General features: G+C 38.5%; 1 protein-coding gene across 4 annotated transcripts in view; it reads left to right on the plus strand.

Annotated features, from left to right (window-relative positions):
* TENM2 (teneurin transmembrane protein 2) overlaps positions 1–14,481 on the plus strand; it is a 2,274,099-nt gene that overhangs the window by 1,778,766 nt on the left and 480,852 nt on the right. The window contains exon 2 of one of the 4 annotated variants that reach the window (XM_050962495.1): positions 9,324–9,407. The exons of the other annotated variants lie outside the window; for them this stretch is intronic. Coding sequence (XP_050818452.1) covers positions 9,324–9,407 — 84 coding nt within the window. The remainder of the gene's footprint in view (positions 1–9,323; positions 9,408–14,481) is intronic. 4 annotated transcript variants of the gene reach the window in all.

Raw genomic sequence — 14,481 nt, forward strand, 5'->3', positions numbered from 1 at the left:
TCTTATTAAACCTAAGTATAATTCCATTGCTTATAACAGAGCTGCTATTTTTTTTTAAAGCTGAAATTATAAAGTCTTAATACTGAACCAGTGCCAAGAGCAGTAAATGGTTTGCTTACCCACAACTGTGGAAATAGCTGTGGCAGAGGGTCTGGGAAAGAGGAAGACTCTTTCCATTGTTGAGGTTTCCATTGTTGAGTTTCCTACAAATTCTTCTGGTGGTGGAGGGTTAAGGTCATCTCCCTTTCCTCTCTAGGAAGTGTGAACAGGTCTGGCCCCAAACCCTACAGATAGTGGGGAGTGATTCTCTAGAGGCACAGTGTATCTGCATAGCCCAGTCCCATTAGAACCATGCTACCAGGACTTCCCTGGCCAGCAGCTGCCCCAGGATCCTTATTAATGAGGGTGTCACATTCCAGGATGGACGAAAAGGCATATTTTGTACAAAGATTATTACAGTATTGTGTGGGGTGTAAATTCAGAGGTTTTCTTGATCACAGGCCTCAAGTGGGGGATGGTGGCCATGGAAGTTTCTCACTCCTCCTTTCACACATGAATGGCAAGATCTATTCTTGAAGAGTCCCTTCTTGCGATGATCTATGAACATGATCAGTCCCAAAGTTTTTCCTTTGATGTGGCCAACATCTGTGCTGTATGGGGAGATATTTATGGATATAGCAAGGTTATTCCTTCAGTGTACATCTTCATCACAGAGTTAACTTGGCTCTTATTCAGGTGTTGCCACTAACTCCCCTCTCTTCCATACACAAAACCCTCTTACTCAAGTTTATGGATGATTTCAGCCTGGACTAGTTGGCCTACCTGGAGAAGTAGGTTTAGCCTGGGCACCACTTTCATTTAGGATGATAACCCACCCACACTGCAGTGAAGATGCAGGGTATATCGCTCAAGTGCTGGTAGTTCTCCAGTGCCTTTCCACAGTTCCTTCTGTGTGCCCAAAAGGAAGCCAAGTTCTCCCACAATTCCCTGGGAAAGAATCAGAGGGAGTTCAAACTTACTGCAGCACTAAGAACCATGGGATGTTCCCCCTGAAAGTCCTAGTGACACACACACGGGAGTGCAGCACTAGTAAGGACAAAGTAACTTTACTTGGCTTTGCGGAGTGGCTGTTTACCCCAGAGCTAGCCTAATCTGGGTATTCAGACCCAGGTACTGCTCACCTGTGTTACCTCTCAAGTGAAGACTGACCTTCAGAGACATGCAGGTATTTATATGGGTAATGCCTGTTAACACTAATCTGAATTATGCATGTGCTTGCACTCTTGAATGTGAGAATAGAGCCTAATATTTTCACTAGTTCCTGGGAAATGGAGATGCAAAAGGAGAGATTTTCTTTCTTTTTTTAACAGTTACATTGTATTTTCACATGCTGCTAATTACTTTGTTTTGTACAACCGTTGCAAGCAATAGGAAAAACTGACTTCTGGCACAAGAAGATTAATGTTGATAATATTTACCAACAGTTTAGGACTGTATGAAAAGTCACATAAAATTACACTGCTCTACAGCCAAAATGCTTCTGAAATAAATGTAGTCCAACTTTACTAATTCTGGGTCACTGAAAACGAAAATGATGCTTAAAATTGTTGATTGGCTCTAGTTTTCAAGATATGCTATTGAGTCAGTATATAAGACCCTTGACTTGGGAATGGTGGAGGATAAGGGAGTTATAAAGGGAAGGGATCTCAATTTAAACCAGAAATGAAAAAAATACATCTTTGACTGGATCTATGAATAAATCTATGACTGAGTTTGGACAGTACAGGCTTTTTAGGCAAAACAATGAATGATGCAATCTGAAGCTGGTATTGCGTCATAGATGATATGAATTGCATCATGTTATTCCTAGAAGTCATGGATGATGCAATCATAACGAAGCTTACATCACTCTGCTGAACAAATTGCCCTATATCAGCTCTAGAAATCATACAGTTTCGTGCTCTCTTATTTGTCAGTGTTTGATTTTGCAAAGGGACACATTTCTGTTTAGTCAAAGTGAGCAGAGATGCCTCGTACTTGTGTGAACAGTGCAGATAACTTCTGCTATGTTTGTGGTGAAGTGACTTTTGCATCACAAAAGCGCAGTATAACCACTATGGTTAAGAAAGCCTATCACCTTTCTTTTGGCTGGAAAATTGGAGATCAGGACAAGAGGTGGGCCCCACACATATGCTGCAACACTTGTGCAAGAAATCTTCGCCAGTGCTTGAACAGGAAAAGGAAATCTATGTCTTTTGCAGTGCCAATGATTTGGAGAGAGCCAACAGATCATACCAGCAATTGTTACTTCTGCATGGTGCCTCCAGTTGGGAAAGGTGTGTCAAAGAAGAAAAAGTGGACTGTGCATTATCCAAACATTCCATCAGCTATACCCCCAGTACCCCACGGAGAAGGATTGCCGGTTCCTGATGCACCAAATCATTCTCACTTGAGTCAGACGAGGAAGAGGAAGAGGATGAAACTTCTTGTCCTGAACCGTCAATGTCACAGGACCCACATTTTCTCCCATCCTCCTCCTCTGAACCACACCTCATAACACAAGGTGAACTGAATGACCTTGTCAAGGATTTGGAACTACCCAAGAGTAAGGCAGAGCTGTTGGGCTCCAGACTACAGCAGTGGAATCTCCTGGCAGGCTATCAGGGCAAATGGAGCCCATCAATGCTTGCAGACTATTGCTGGACAGTGACAAGAGATGCTCCATTTAATGAATACAAGAGACAAGCCAAGAAGCGCCGAGTAGACACTGGATAGGACTAAACTATGTACATAATAGTTTTTTGCTTTTTGTTTCATAATAAATTTTATTTATATAACCCTTTTGCTGATTTTTAAAGTGTTCCATAAACAGGACAGGTGAAATATCATCATGTAAAGCAACCATAAACACATGAAAAGACCTAGGTTTACAATTTATGATTAAAACTCTACTATCTACACAATATACATAGACATAAAATGTAAAAACTTAAATATCTTAGAAACGGTAGCCAATCAGTTGTTTTAATTGTCATATTTGAATTCAGCACATCAAAATACATAATAAATATCACATTTTATCTCTGAAGCAGACGACTTCTCAAAAATTGTAGACCAGTGTTAACTTTCAAGTCCCATTTAGATGCAGTGGTGGATCAGAAGCTTTCATTTATAATTTCTCTAAAATGTGCCTTTTATGAATGGGAAAGTGTAAAAAGACGCACATCTGTAATTGATTTCAATGAGCTGCCAAAGTTACTTGAACTAACACTAGTTTCTTGTTTCCTGTGGTGTATTTCATTAATATTTTGGAAAGTGTCTTCACACAGAATTGTGGATTTATTTATTTAAGAAAAAATGTGGGTTGTGTGGATAGCAGAAAAGAAGAGGATACAATTCCGAGTTCTCTTCTGGAAAATAATGCTATTTGTGACTTACTATAACAATACAGTACATGAATATGAAGAAACAAGCTTTTTTTAGTTTAATTGGCTTGGTGAATGTAGTTCAGAGAAACAAATAACTACAACTCTGGCTCCAAGGACAAGAAAAGATCAAACAGCACATCCTACAGAAAACGTAAAATAGAACACAATAGAATAAAACAGCAGAATAGGTAATTCTATCATTTAAAGAAAATAGAAGAAAAGAACAATTGCATAGGCCTTTTCTGGTGTAAAATCAGAATAGATCAAGTGGCATGTTTTATTAAAAAGCAGAACAGCTCATTTTTTGATGTTTTTGTGGTTGTTTTTCATTTCTACTTGTCACTATCAGATTTTCCTCTAATTCCTCATAGTCCTCAATTACATATAGAGAGCATGAGTTCTCTGGTTGAAAGTACAAAACATTTAATTTTTATTTAATATTTTTGATCCAAAACATTAGGGTAGGATAAGACAACAAATGACAATACATGAAAACAACATAGAGATGTGCCGAAGGAGAAACCCAGACCCAAACTGCCCTCTGCTTTGTAGAAGTTTTGATCCAGAATCTGAATATTGTGGTTTGGGCCGCTCTCTGCAAACACGTATGTGACCAATGATAAAAGCCAACCAAATCAAACACTGATGAAAATTAAATATTGGCTAAGGGGAAGAGAAGGGAGAATATAAAGATTAAAGAGTAGGGGACCAAAGTCCTTAGTGATACAAACTAAAAGACGTTGAAAAGAAAGGTTATGATTCCAGCTTATTCTGAGCAGATAAAGTTAAGAAGAAAAGAAGTCCCAAGTCAGAGGCAGCCACACATGCCAGGGTGATGAAGGGGAAGATAGTGATCCACAGCAATGAACGCAGCTAAATTGAAAAGGACAAGAACAGGCATGAGACCTTGGAGCTAGCCATAAGCATAGCATTAGTTAGGACTGTCTTGGAAAAGGCAGTAGCAGTGAGGTCAGGCCATCACAACGAGGAAGCATTAAGGAACATGCTTCCTTCCCACCTTCCATGCAGGCTCCATCACATTCTGCAACTGGCTGTGGAATGAGTTGGGACCACACTCTTGAGAGCGTCTCTCTCTCTCTGACCTGCAGTGCCATTCAGCAGTGCCTCCAGAAGCTACTGGCAACCTTGCAAGCAAGTGGTGAGGGAGGTATAAAGGGGAGGAGAAAAGCTGTTGTAGCTCCTTTCTGCATGCTTTCCTACTGGGCAGTGAGATCCCAGGCAGGCTGTAAGATGGGTGTGGCATTGACTCCACTTGGGCCCAGTTAGAGAAGGGGATGCCTAGCACAGATTTTCCCCTCCTCACCAGTCAGCAAAAGAGTAGTCTCAGTGGTGGCTGAGAATGGGAGGATATGGTCAGACTCCTACCACAAGCTTTGGGGAAAAACCTACAGATCAACTGTAATTGGGGTAGGGAAGGAATGAGATCAATATTCTGGAGATGGTGAGGTGAGGAGCAGTGGCATAGAAGCAGTTTGCTCTGTATGCAGGAGCAGGCAGGAGCTAGACTGGAGTTAGGATAATTGTTTGGAAACGGGAGACTAAAAGGAAATTTTAGGAAACAAAAAGCCAAGTTGTTTTGTATTAATTATTTAAGCAAAGAGTTGGTAGAAAAATATTATGGAAATTCTGATTTGCAAGCCTGGAATGTGTTAATAGGTGGGTTGAGGGGGGAGGGGCTCAGGAAGCTTGGTTGAGAGTTATTTTATAATTATTTAAATATAGTTATATTTAGTGCTTGTTGGCAGAAAACTTCTTTGAGGGTACAATATAATACAATACAACATCTACCTCCAGCAAACCTGTTGTAGGAACAGGTAGTGTTGTAGAAGTGAATCTTCAGGAGGGATTGGAATGAGGACAGGAGTAGCGTGGCAAGCTGGTACTAAGAAGGTAGAGGGTGTTGACATGTTGTCTAAGATCTGTGAATAACAGGAAGGTATACAAGGAAGCATAGCAAGGTCACATGTAGTGTACATTTCCTAGACATGGGTGAGCCCTGTGGGATAGGGACTAAAATTAAGCATAATGACTTATGGGTTTACTTACAAAAGATTTTTTTCTTTTTAGAAGACTGGTGATTGTAGGTCATAGTCTACTCTATCCTTCCTGATAATTGCAAAATCCATTACTGTCCCTTTGAGATTTTTTTTTATAAAACATTGCATTAAATCTGAATAAAAGCTTAATAAGTAGATTAGTTAGAACAATAGTCCTCATGAGGATGTTTGATTCTGAGCGTAGCTGCTAGAGATAACCCTAAATGCAATTAGGTTTAACTCCCTGTGAGTGTCAAAGGAAGGTAATACCCACAGAGACTTCACAACAAATGACATTATTTTTAAAAAGTGTCTCAACATTTAAATTATTCTTTCCTCTGGGCATCAGTTACAAAACCTTTGTTAAGAATTGTTGGAGAAACAGAGCCTTGAATAACGCACAGTGGAAAATTATTTTTGAAAAATTTGTTTTAGATGTTTCACATCAAAAAGATGGATGGCTCTGCTTCCGCGGGGGAACAGTTTGTTGTCCTCATCTGTAGTCTTTGTAATTGTAAGGATCAAAACTCCCAAGGTGGCCAGAGATAAGGACGAAGACAAAATTGTGATTTCGCTAAACATATACAAGTTTATAAAGGGCAATGTGATCCAATGTAGATGATTTTTTCTCTGTTTGTATCTGAAATAAAAACAAAAGCTTTTATTAAACAAAAAATCCCAGATATTAAACTTCATAAATCCAGTTCCTAGTCTAGCATATAATGTAGCAGACACTGTTAGATTACAAACCACTAAAATTGCTTAATTTTATTATCTGTACTGCAGTGCCTGCATCAGAACTATTGCATTGTAATGAAGATTTTGGCATTCATATTCAAAACAAATAGTCCCAATTACAGCTGCAAAAAAACCCACCTTCCCAAACACTTCTAAAATAACCCATTATGTATGTTTGCAGGGTTGTTGTAACTGTGTTTGTTGGTATGGTGTGTTCTAAATGCTTTATTGGCACTTGTTTTGCACAGCTGCATAACTCACATATTGCTCAGCTCCTTGTGGATTGTATGGCCATCCCAAATCCACGCCAATAAAACCTTTATGCCACAGTACACCATCATATATATTCTCTCTCTCTGTGGGACATAAATATAATCTTCATCTGTGTAGACTAAATGTACATCCCACTTCTTCCACACGTTCATGCATAAATTGCATACACATATGCTTGTGTTTTGCAGGTGCCTATACCTTCACGCACACATTTGAACCTTTGCGAGTTTACAATGGTTAGAAATTTTAAAGTGTGCATGCAAATGTTTGCACGGTAAAATACATTAGTGAGCACAGATGCCAGCTGAGAAGGGAGTTGGCCGAAAACATGGTCCTAAAAGCATATAAAACTGGGCACTCTTTTGCATGTTCAGCAAATTTGCCCATTCTATAAAAGGGATGTATTGACTTGTAGTCTGTTTACCATCTAGAACAGTGATGGTCAACCTGCAGGCAACACACAGCCCATCAGGGTAATTTGCCGGTTGGCTGCCAGACAATTTGTTTACATTTGCACAGCCCCCCACAGCTCACAGTAGCCACGGTTTGCCATTCCTGGCTTATGGAAGCTGTGGGAAGCGGCCACTTCTGTATGTATGTATTTATATTAATTTCTCTGTCTAGATAACAGGGTTACAGATGCCATATATATAACTGCAGGTGTATTCATTCAATAAACCTAATTCAAATATTTTTTCCCCTTACATTTTAATATTGCATCTTTTGGGTAATCATTGGCACCACTGAAAAGAACAAATGTGCTATGAATTATGGCTGCTTACCTGTTCTGTGACTGCTAAAAATCAGCTATCAGGATTAATATTCAATAAGGACCCCACTTTCTAAATTTCTAAATGTCTCCTTAGCTTGACTACATTTTTCGTTTTATTATTCATAGCTTTTTACTTGCAATGGAGTGCCCTTGAAAAATCTACAATATTTTTCTCCCTGCTTCAAAATCAAAAGTCAGTCTCATCAAAGATAAAGCTGAACTGATTAGTCCTGGGCCAGAGTATCTGAAAATGACTTATTTTGCATCATTTTCACTAGGAGTTCAATTTTTACAGCACAACATACTCAACAGCATGTATGTGGTGCAACAAGGGCACTTAGTGGCCAGTTTGCTAATCACACATGCCTGTCTTTTGCTAAGTATAATTTCTAAGGATATGTCATGTTCTTTGGAACATTTTTCCACCCCAAAGTCATTACTCTAAGTCTTGAGAGATTTTATTCTTTCAATCAAGTAGCAGATGTTTCAGTTTAGAAATGCATACCAAGTAAGACAGATCTCCCCCTACTCTTCCTAGGGGTATAACACATTTCTTTTAATGCCTTCAGTGAAATAATACTTTTTTTCTGTATAATGGCTTTATTCGGTTATCAAACTGAATCACTGTTTTTCTATTATTTTTTGCATACCATAAGTGACAATGAGAAGTAAGACGGACATGTTTTCAGTACTGATCCTGAAACTAGTGGGTGCAGGACTGGGACATTAATGAACCATGGCCATAAATTAGTAGGAGCAAGTATCTACAAGATGTTGAATATCTACTGGGAGAGGACCAAATAACCACAGGGTGAAACCCATGCAAATTGTGGGCACTTAGGCTTCCCCAAAACCAGACCCTATATGAATTACCAGGCTCCTGGCCTCTTCTGGACTTTTAAGTAACTGCTTGAAAATTGAGTTTTACTTCACTTTATTTTTGTTGATTAATCACCTACCAAAACTGAGTAATAGTAGTAGTAGCTGTAGTTATTAAATCCTCTGACAGATTCTTCAAGGATCTCGACATTTCTTGGAAAAATAGAAGTATAATTGTTTTTTAAATGTATACCTTTATTTTAATTCAATTTAGATTTGAAATAGTTAAACACACTCAAATGAAAGGTTTTTGATTAGTTTCATTCTAACTGATCCACGATTGAAAGCTGAACATTTCCTTTTCTACCCCCTACCCTCCTTTTAATAGAGATTCTTTTTCTGAAAATGATTATTTTAGCATAGAAACTTTTGGAGACTCTTTGGAAACCAATTGCTAGGACCATTCAGCTAAAATATATTAGAAATTGATAAACTGTGATATTTGAAACACTTTGGATTTTTTTTATTCTGAATCACTGGATTGTCTAGTTCAAATTCAGCAGAATGAGCCTGATTATGTTGATTCTGAATTTAAATCTATATATGCATCTCAAGTAAATGTAAAAAAACCAAACCTTTTGGAGTGTCTCTTCAGATGCATTAGAAAAGAGATCATGAGTAAAAAGTTGAAATTGTGTTTTAAATAGCTATAACATGTAACTTACATTATGGGGCTACAGGTCATTTAGTAAAATTATTTTTCTCAGGATATTAGATGTCACTTATAGATATTACAAATATCACTGACTTCTGGGGAAGCTGTGCACATGTACCCAGAGGCAGACTTTGTTCCACTGTGTATTCACTTAAGTCTCAATAACATTTAGGGCCTCATTTGCATACATGCTAACCTCTGCCTACTCCCACTGATGACAATGGGAGTCGAGGATATTCAGCACTTGCAGGAATGGGTTCTTACCAGGAATTACAAATGTTATGCATACCTAAGCCTCTTTACATGTTATTGATCATGTTGTATAAAATTTATAAACCCTTGTGTAATTTCTATATGAATAGTATTCTGTTATTTTTTTTTTTAAAGTTTATATTTACTGATGGTTTGAGGAGCTAATCCTTCTGTGATCTTACCCAGCTGTGTTACATCAACAGTGTATGGGGGAATATTAGGGAGAACGAAGAGTTGTCTCTAAAATTTATTTATTTTATTTTATTTAGATTTTCACACACACCTTTCTGAGACATTGAAAGACAGACAGACAGGCTGGCAGCAGCTGGCTGAGACAAAGAACTCTCTAATACGTAAGGTTTTTGTCTTGCTTAACCCGTATTCCCTGTAAACGTAGAATCTGGCTAGTTTGCTTCTGCAGTGATTAGCCTAGCTGTGTTTATATTATGCTTATCACATATTTTATTTGCGGGATTTTTCTGTTTTCTCTACTGTGTAGTAAATAAACCTGGCTTTTATTCAGATAACTGCAGTCTATTCACTGACTCTTAAGCTGGGATATTTGTTATTGGACTCCTAAGAGAGGAGTGGGTGGTGAAGGAACTGCAATTCCCCTGAGCCAGCCAGAGAGCTGGCACCAAGGGCACAAAGATTGCGGGAAAATGTGAGGGATGCCAGGTATGGTATTACACAGACCTGAGGAAAGACACCATAATATCTGTACCCATAGTTTATTTACAAAAATGACTGCATATATTTTTGCTCATTAGTGGAAGTGTGCATGTACTGTAGCTACTGCTTCAGAGATTTTGCAGTCCGCCTTTTTTAATGAGAGATTTTGAGATACTTGTGTTCATCTTTTGCCTCAACTGAATTTCTTTATCTAAACCAGTTTCAAATCCAGACAGTAGCTCTTAGTGCAACGTTAAGCTTTTTATCTTAGATATCCCATATAACACAGTCAGAATTTTTGTAAAGAATTACCTCAGTGACAGATGAGTTTTGATAAAGTACATAACTGTATCATCCCCCTCGACCCCCACAGCAAGATAGATAAAATCACTTGGCAAAAGGGAGGAGTGAAAAAATAATTTGGCATTCTTCTTTTATTAACAGAAAACTTTAATAGTTGTTTAAACATATGAAGATCTTAGATCCAAGTTCTTCTTGGTGTGATTTTCTATCTAAATAAAGATTCAATAAACCTGTTTCCCCTGATATCTCTTAAATACTAAGTGTTGTTTTCATTCATTGGATATGTCCAGTTGCATTAACCTTAGATCTTAGTCAATATGTTCCATTGTGCCCTTACTAATTTCCCAGGAGCCATTTCTGATAAAGCCTTCTGCCCTCAAGGCTGCAATTTCTGTTTTATGTTTGACTGGCTGTTCAGATGAAAGATGCTTCCTATTATACTATTCTGCTTTCCTTGTCTTACAGCCATCATCATCTTTGTGACGTGTGTTCAGTTAGGCCGTTATTCAGCAAAGCATTTAAGCATGTTCCCAAGGGCTTTGCTGAATCAGAGCCCGAAAAGGAAATAATATCCTAAATTCTGATTTTTAAACATTTGATAGGGTTGTTTTTCTTCTTTTTGTTTTTCTGATGTACTCTCTTCCTTAACATTCATTTGATTACTCCTCGAGTCTTGCAAATAACCTTAGATATGATTAGGTTGTGCTATGCAAGCATATCTAGAGAGAATAATAGATGGATCAAGAATTCCAGGATAGGGTCCTATTTTGTTTTGCCTGTCTAGGGCCAGATCATGTCAAATGCTGAATACCAATGACTCCTTCAAATTGCTGAGTGACTTCAATCTTCTTTATAGTCAGTGGGAGTTGAGGGTGCTCCAAAAGTCTTGGGATACTTACAGCATCTCATAGGATCAGGCCCTTAAAAATCAGTCCAGGTTTACAGTGAAAGAGAATTTGTTTGCCACAGGAATTACATTCCCATAATAGAAGTCTATAATACAGAAATCAGGTCCAGTGCGTAGCTAGTAGCTACTTAAAAAAAGATAAGTTGTATAAAGATTAGAAATGATCTGTTATATCTCTCTGCATTTTTGAAGTGCCCATGACCATAGTATCTTGGTTAGTGATCTAGCTACCAGTGAAATCAAGGGAGTTACGCTAGCGATGAGTTTGGCTGAAATAGTGTATCACTGAATTGCAGTACTAATAATAGCAATATTTCAGTGCGTCCTCCAGAATCCATTGATGCCTATCTTAGGGGTTCTCTGCAAGGCCTTTCTCCCTGGGTCACTTCATCTATGGACACTTCCGTCTTCCTGTCCTTTCTTTTTTTAATTATATTGTGTTTTGTTGCCCATTTTGTTTAGTTTTCCCTAAGAGCCTGACCCCACATCCCACTGGAAATAGTTGGATTTATATATTGTTTTATATTATGCAGCATCCCATGCATTCAATGATGTAGAAATTAATGAAATAGAATCTAGTGGTAAATACTAATATTAAATACATATTCTGTTTTTACAACAGTTTTAATTCTTATTTATGGTCTGCTGTAACTGGGGGAAAATATAAAAATGTAGACAGATTGCAAAGAAGTGGAAAGAAAGTAATCTATCTATTGGGGACTTTTCTGCATATGGAATCATTTCTACCTATAGGGTTTGGCATAGCTTGTGGAAGAATGTATTGCGTATTGTGTACTGCAATTGTTACAAGAAAAGAGTGAGTTTATACATACAGATGTTGTCACTGGTAACCGTGCTAGCTTAATCTATTATGTTTATTATTCAGAGAAGGAATTAGGACCAAGACCCAGCTTCATCTCTACTCTTTTAAAAACAAAATGCCATGGGGTATTTAACGTCCATCTGATACTACCAAAAACAGATGACAGATGGCACCAACCTTGGTTTAAAGTGTCATCTGGATGAGGATACATCCAAATAGTGCTGTAACCCTATTAGTGCATATGGTGTTGTCATAAACAGATAGTTAAGGGTTAATAGAACAGGAGTACTTCATGTCTCTTTTGACTGTAAAGGGTTAACAAGTTCAGTGAGCCTGGCTGTCACCTGACCAGAGGACCAATCAGGGGACAGGATACTTTCAAATCTTGAGGGAGGGAAGTTTTTGTGTGTGCTGTTAGTTTTTGGTGGTTGTTCTCTCTGGGTTCTGAGAGTGACCAGACGTGCAACCAGGTTTCTCTCCAATCTCCCTGATACAGGTTCTTATAGATTAAAAATAGTAAGTACTAGGTGATAAGGCGAGTTAGGCTTATGTTTGTTTTCTTTATTTGCAAATGTGTATTTGGCTGGGAGGAGTTCAAATGTATATTTTGCTGGGAGGAGTTCAAATGTGTATTTGGCTAGAAGGAGTTCAAATGTGTATTGGCTGGAAGGAGTTCAAATTTGTATTTTGCTGAAAGGATTTTTATTTGTACTTGTATACTTGGGCTGGGAGGGTATTCCCAGTGTCTATAGCTGAAAGACCCTGTAACATATTCCATCTTAAATTTTACAAAGATAATTTTTACTGTTTTTTTCTTTAATTAAAAGTTTTTCTTGTTTAAGAACCTGATTGTTTTTTTATTCTGGTGAGACCCCAGGGGACTGGGTCTGGATCCACCGGGGAATTGGTGGGAAGAAAAGAGGGAAGGGGGAGAGAAAGGTTAATTTTCTCTCCATGTTAGGATTACTTTCTCTCTCAGGGAGAGTCTGGGAGGGGGAGAGAGAAGGAGGCAGGGAGGTGGATTTTCCTCTCTGTTTTAAGATTCAAGGAGTTTGAATCACAGTGATCTTTCAGGGTAACCCAGGGAGGGGAAGCCTGGGAGAGGCAACAGTGAGGGAAAGGGTTTACTTTCCTTGCATTAAGATCCAGAGGGACTGGGTCTTGGGGGTCCCCGGGCAAGGTTTTGGGGGGGACCAGAATGTACCGGAGTGTTCCTGGTTGGTGGCAGCGCTACAAGTAATAAGCTGGTAATTGAGCTTAGAGGAATTCATGCTGGTACCCTGTCTTTTGGATGCTAAGGTTCAGAGTGGGGGTTTATACCATGACAGGTGTGTTAGCTTTCCAGGAGCCTTTGAGTAAAGTCCTCAGCTTTTCATTTGAGAGGTGCACAGTTCACACCAGTGCTTGCTAAGTATGTGAATTGTTTTCAGTATACTGACTAAATGTGAGATACTCTGATACATTCAGTATATGCCAAGGAGCAAGATGTCATCACTGCTCACCAAAACATTCAGCAAGAGATAATCAGAGGAAGGGCAGCTAAATGCTGAGCCTAGGTACTGTAGTGACGGGCACTTTGGAAATGTAGTTAGAGAGATACCATTCAGATCTGTTTTACAGATGAGAGTGCAGTAGCATGGTCGGTCACTGGACTAAACAGCCATGTTCATACTGAACTTTATTTTATAAGATTCTGAGCACCCTGTAAGAGTCAGTGTGCTCCATGGTCCATGTTCAGAATCTGGCTGGACTGAGCCTAGGAAAATATCCCCAAGTCTTTCACATTTTCTGCCTATCAAACAGCAGATTACTGTAGTTTTAAAACTAACTAGGGTGACCAGATGTCCCAATTTTATAGGGACAGTCCCGATATTTGGGACTTTGTCTTATAACAGCGCCTATTACCTACCACTTCTTGTCCCAATTTTTCACACTTGCTATCTGATCACCCTAAAAATAACTCACCGAGGCATCCTTCTTGAGGATCATACTGGTGGCAATATTTGTGCTCTGGCTCCACATGCCTGGCCACCAGTGTGTGGAACTTGCTGTCTGTGGATGATCTGTCTCAAGCCCTCCCATTTTTAAATAAACTAATGAAGGCACTTTTCTTTCTTTCTTTCTTTCAAGAGGGGTTGTCCTCTTCCTCAGTAGGGCTATCCTTTCTAATGATGTTTCATGGCTTTAGCATTTTAGTCCTTTTGTTTTTAATGTATTTTTTGTGTATTGTTATATTTTAGTTATGTATGACCATATTTAGCACCATGACTATATTTTTATTTATTTATTTATTTATTTATTTATTTAATTGTTATAGTCTTGAAATGTCAAGGAGGCACTCAGATCTGATATGTGTTTGCAGGATTATAAAACTAGCATAAGAGATTTTATTCTCCTAATACTTTCTTCTTTGTACCTAAAGCCCAGTGGCACAGTATAGCCAAAATCATTATTTATCTATCAGGCTGATATGCAATTTATATTTATCAGTTTTGAATATGGAAGTTGGTTAAAGCTCTCGTCCATGTTTGAACCATGTAACCCAAGCTCTTACAATATCAGATTAATTTTTAAATAAGCATTATGTTCTTGAATAATTTCTCAGTTATGTTAGGCCAGTACTTCTCCCCCTCCCCCAGAGATTCCACAGGAAAAAGAGAACATGCGGTGTTAGGTTAAAAGAACACATAATGGTACTGACTTAGGCCCAATCCTGCAATCA

Source organism: Gopherus flavomarginatus, chromosome 7 (assembly GCF_025201925.1).
Source record: "Gopherus flavomarginatus isolate rGopFla2 chromosome 7, rGopFla2.mat.asm, whole genome shotgun sequence".
Classification (NCBI taxonomy): domain Eukaryota; kingdom Metazoa; phylum Chordata; order Testudines; family Testudinidae; genus Gopherus; species Gopherus flavomarginatus.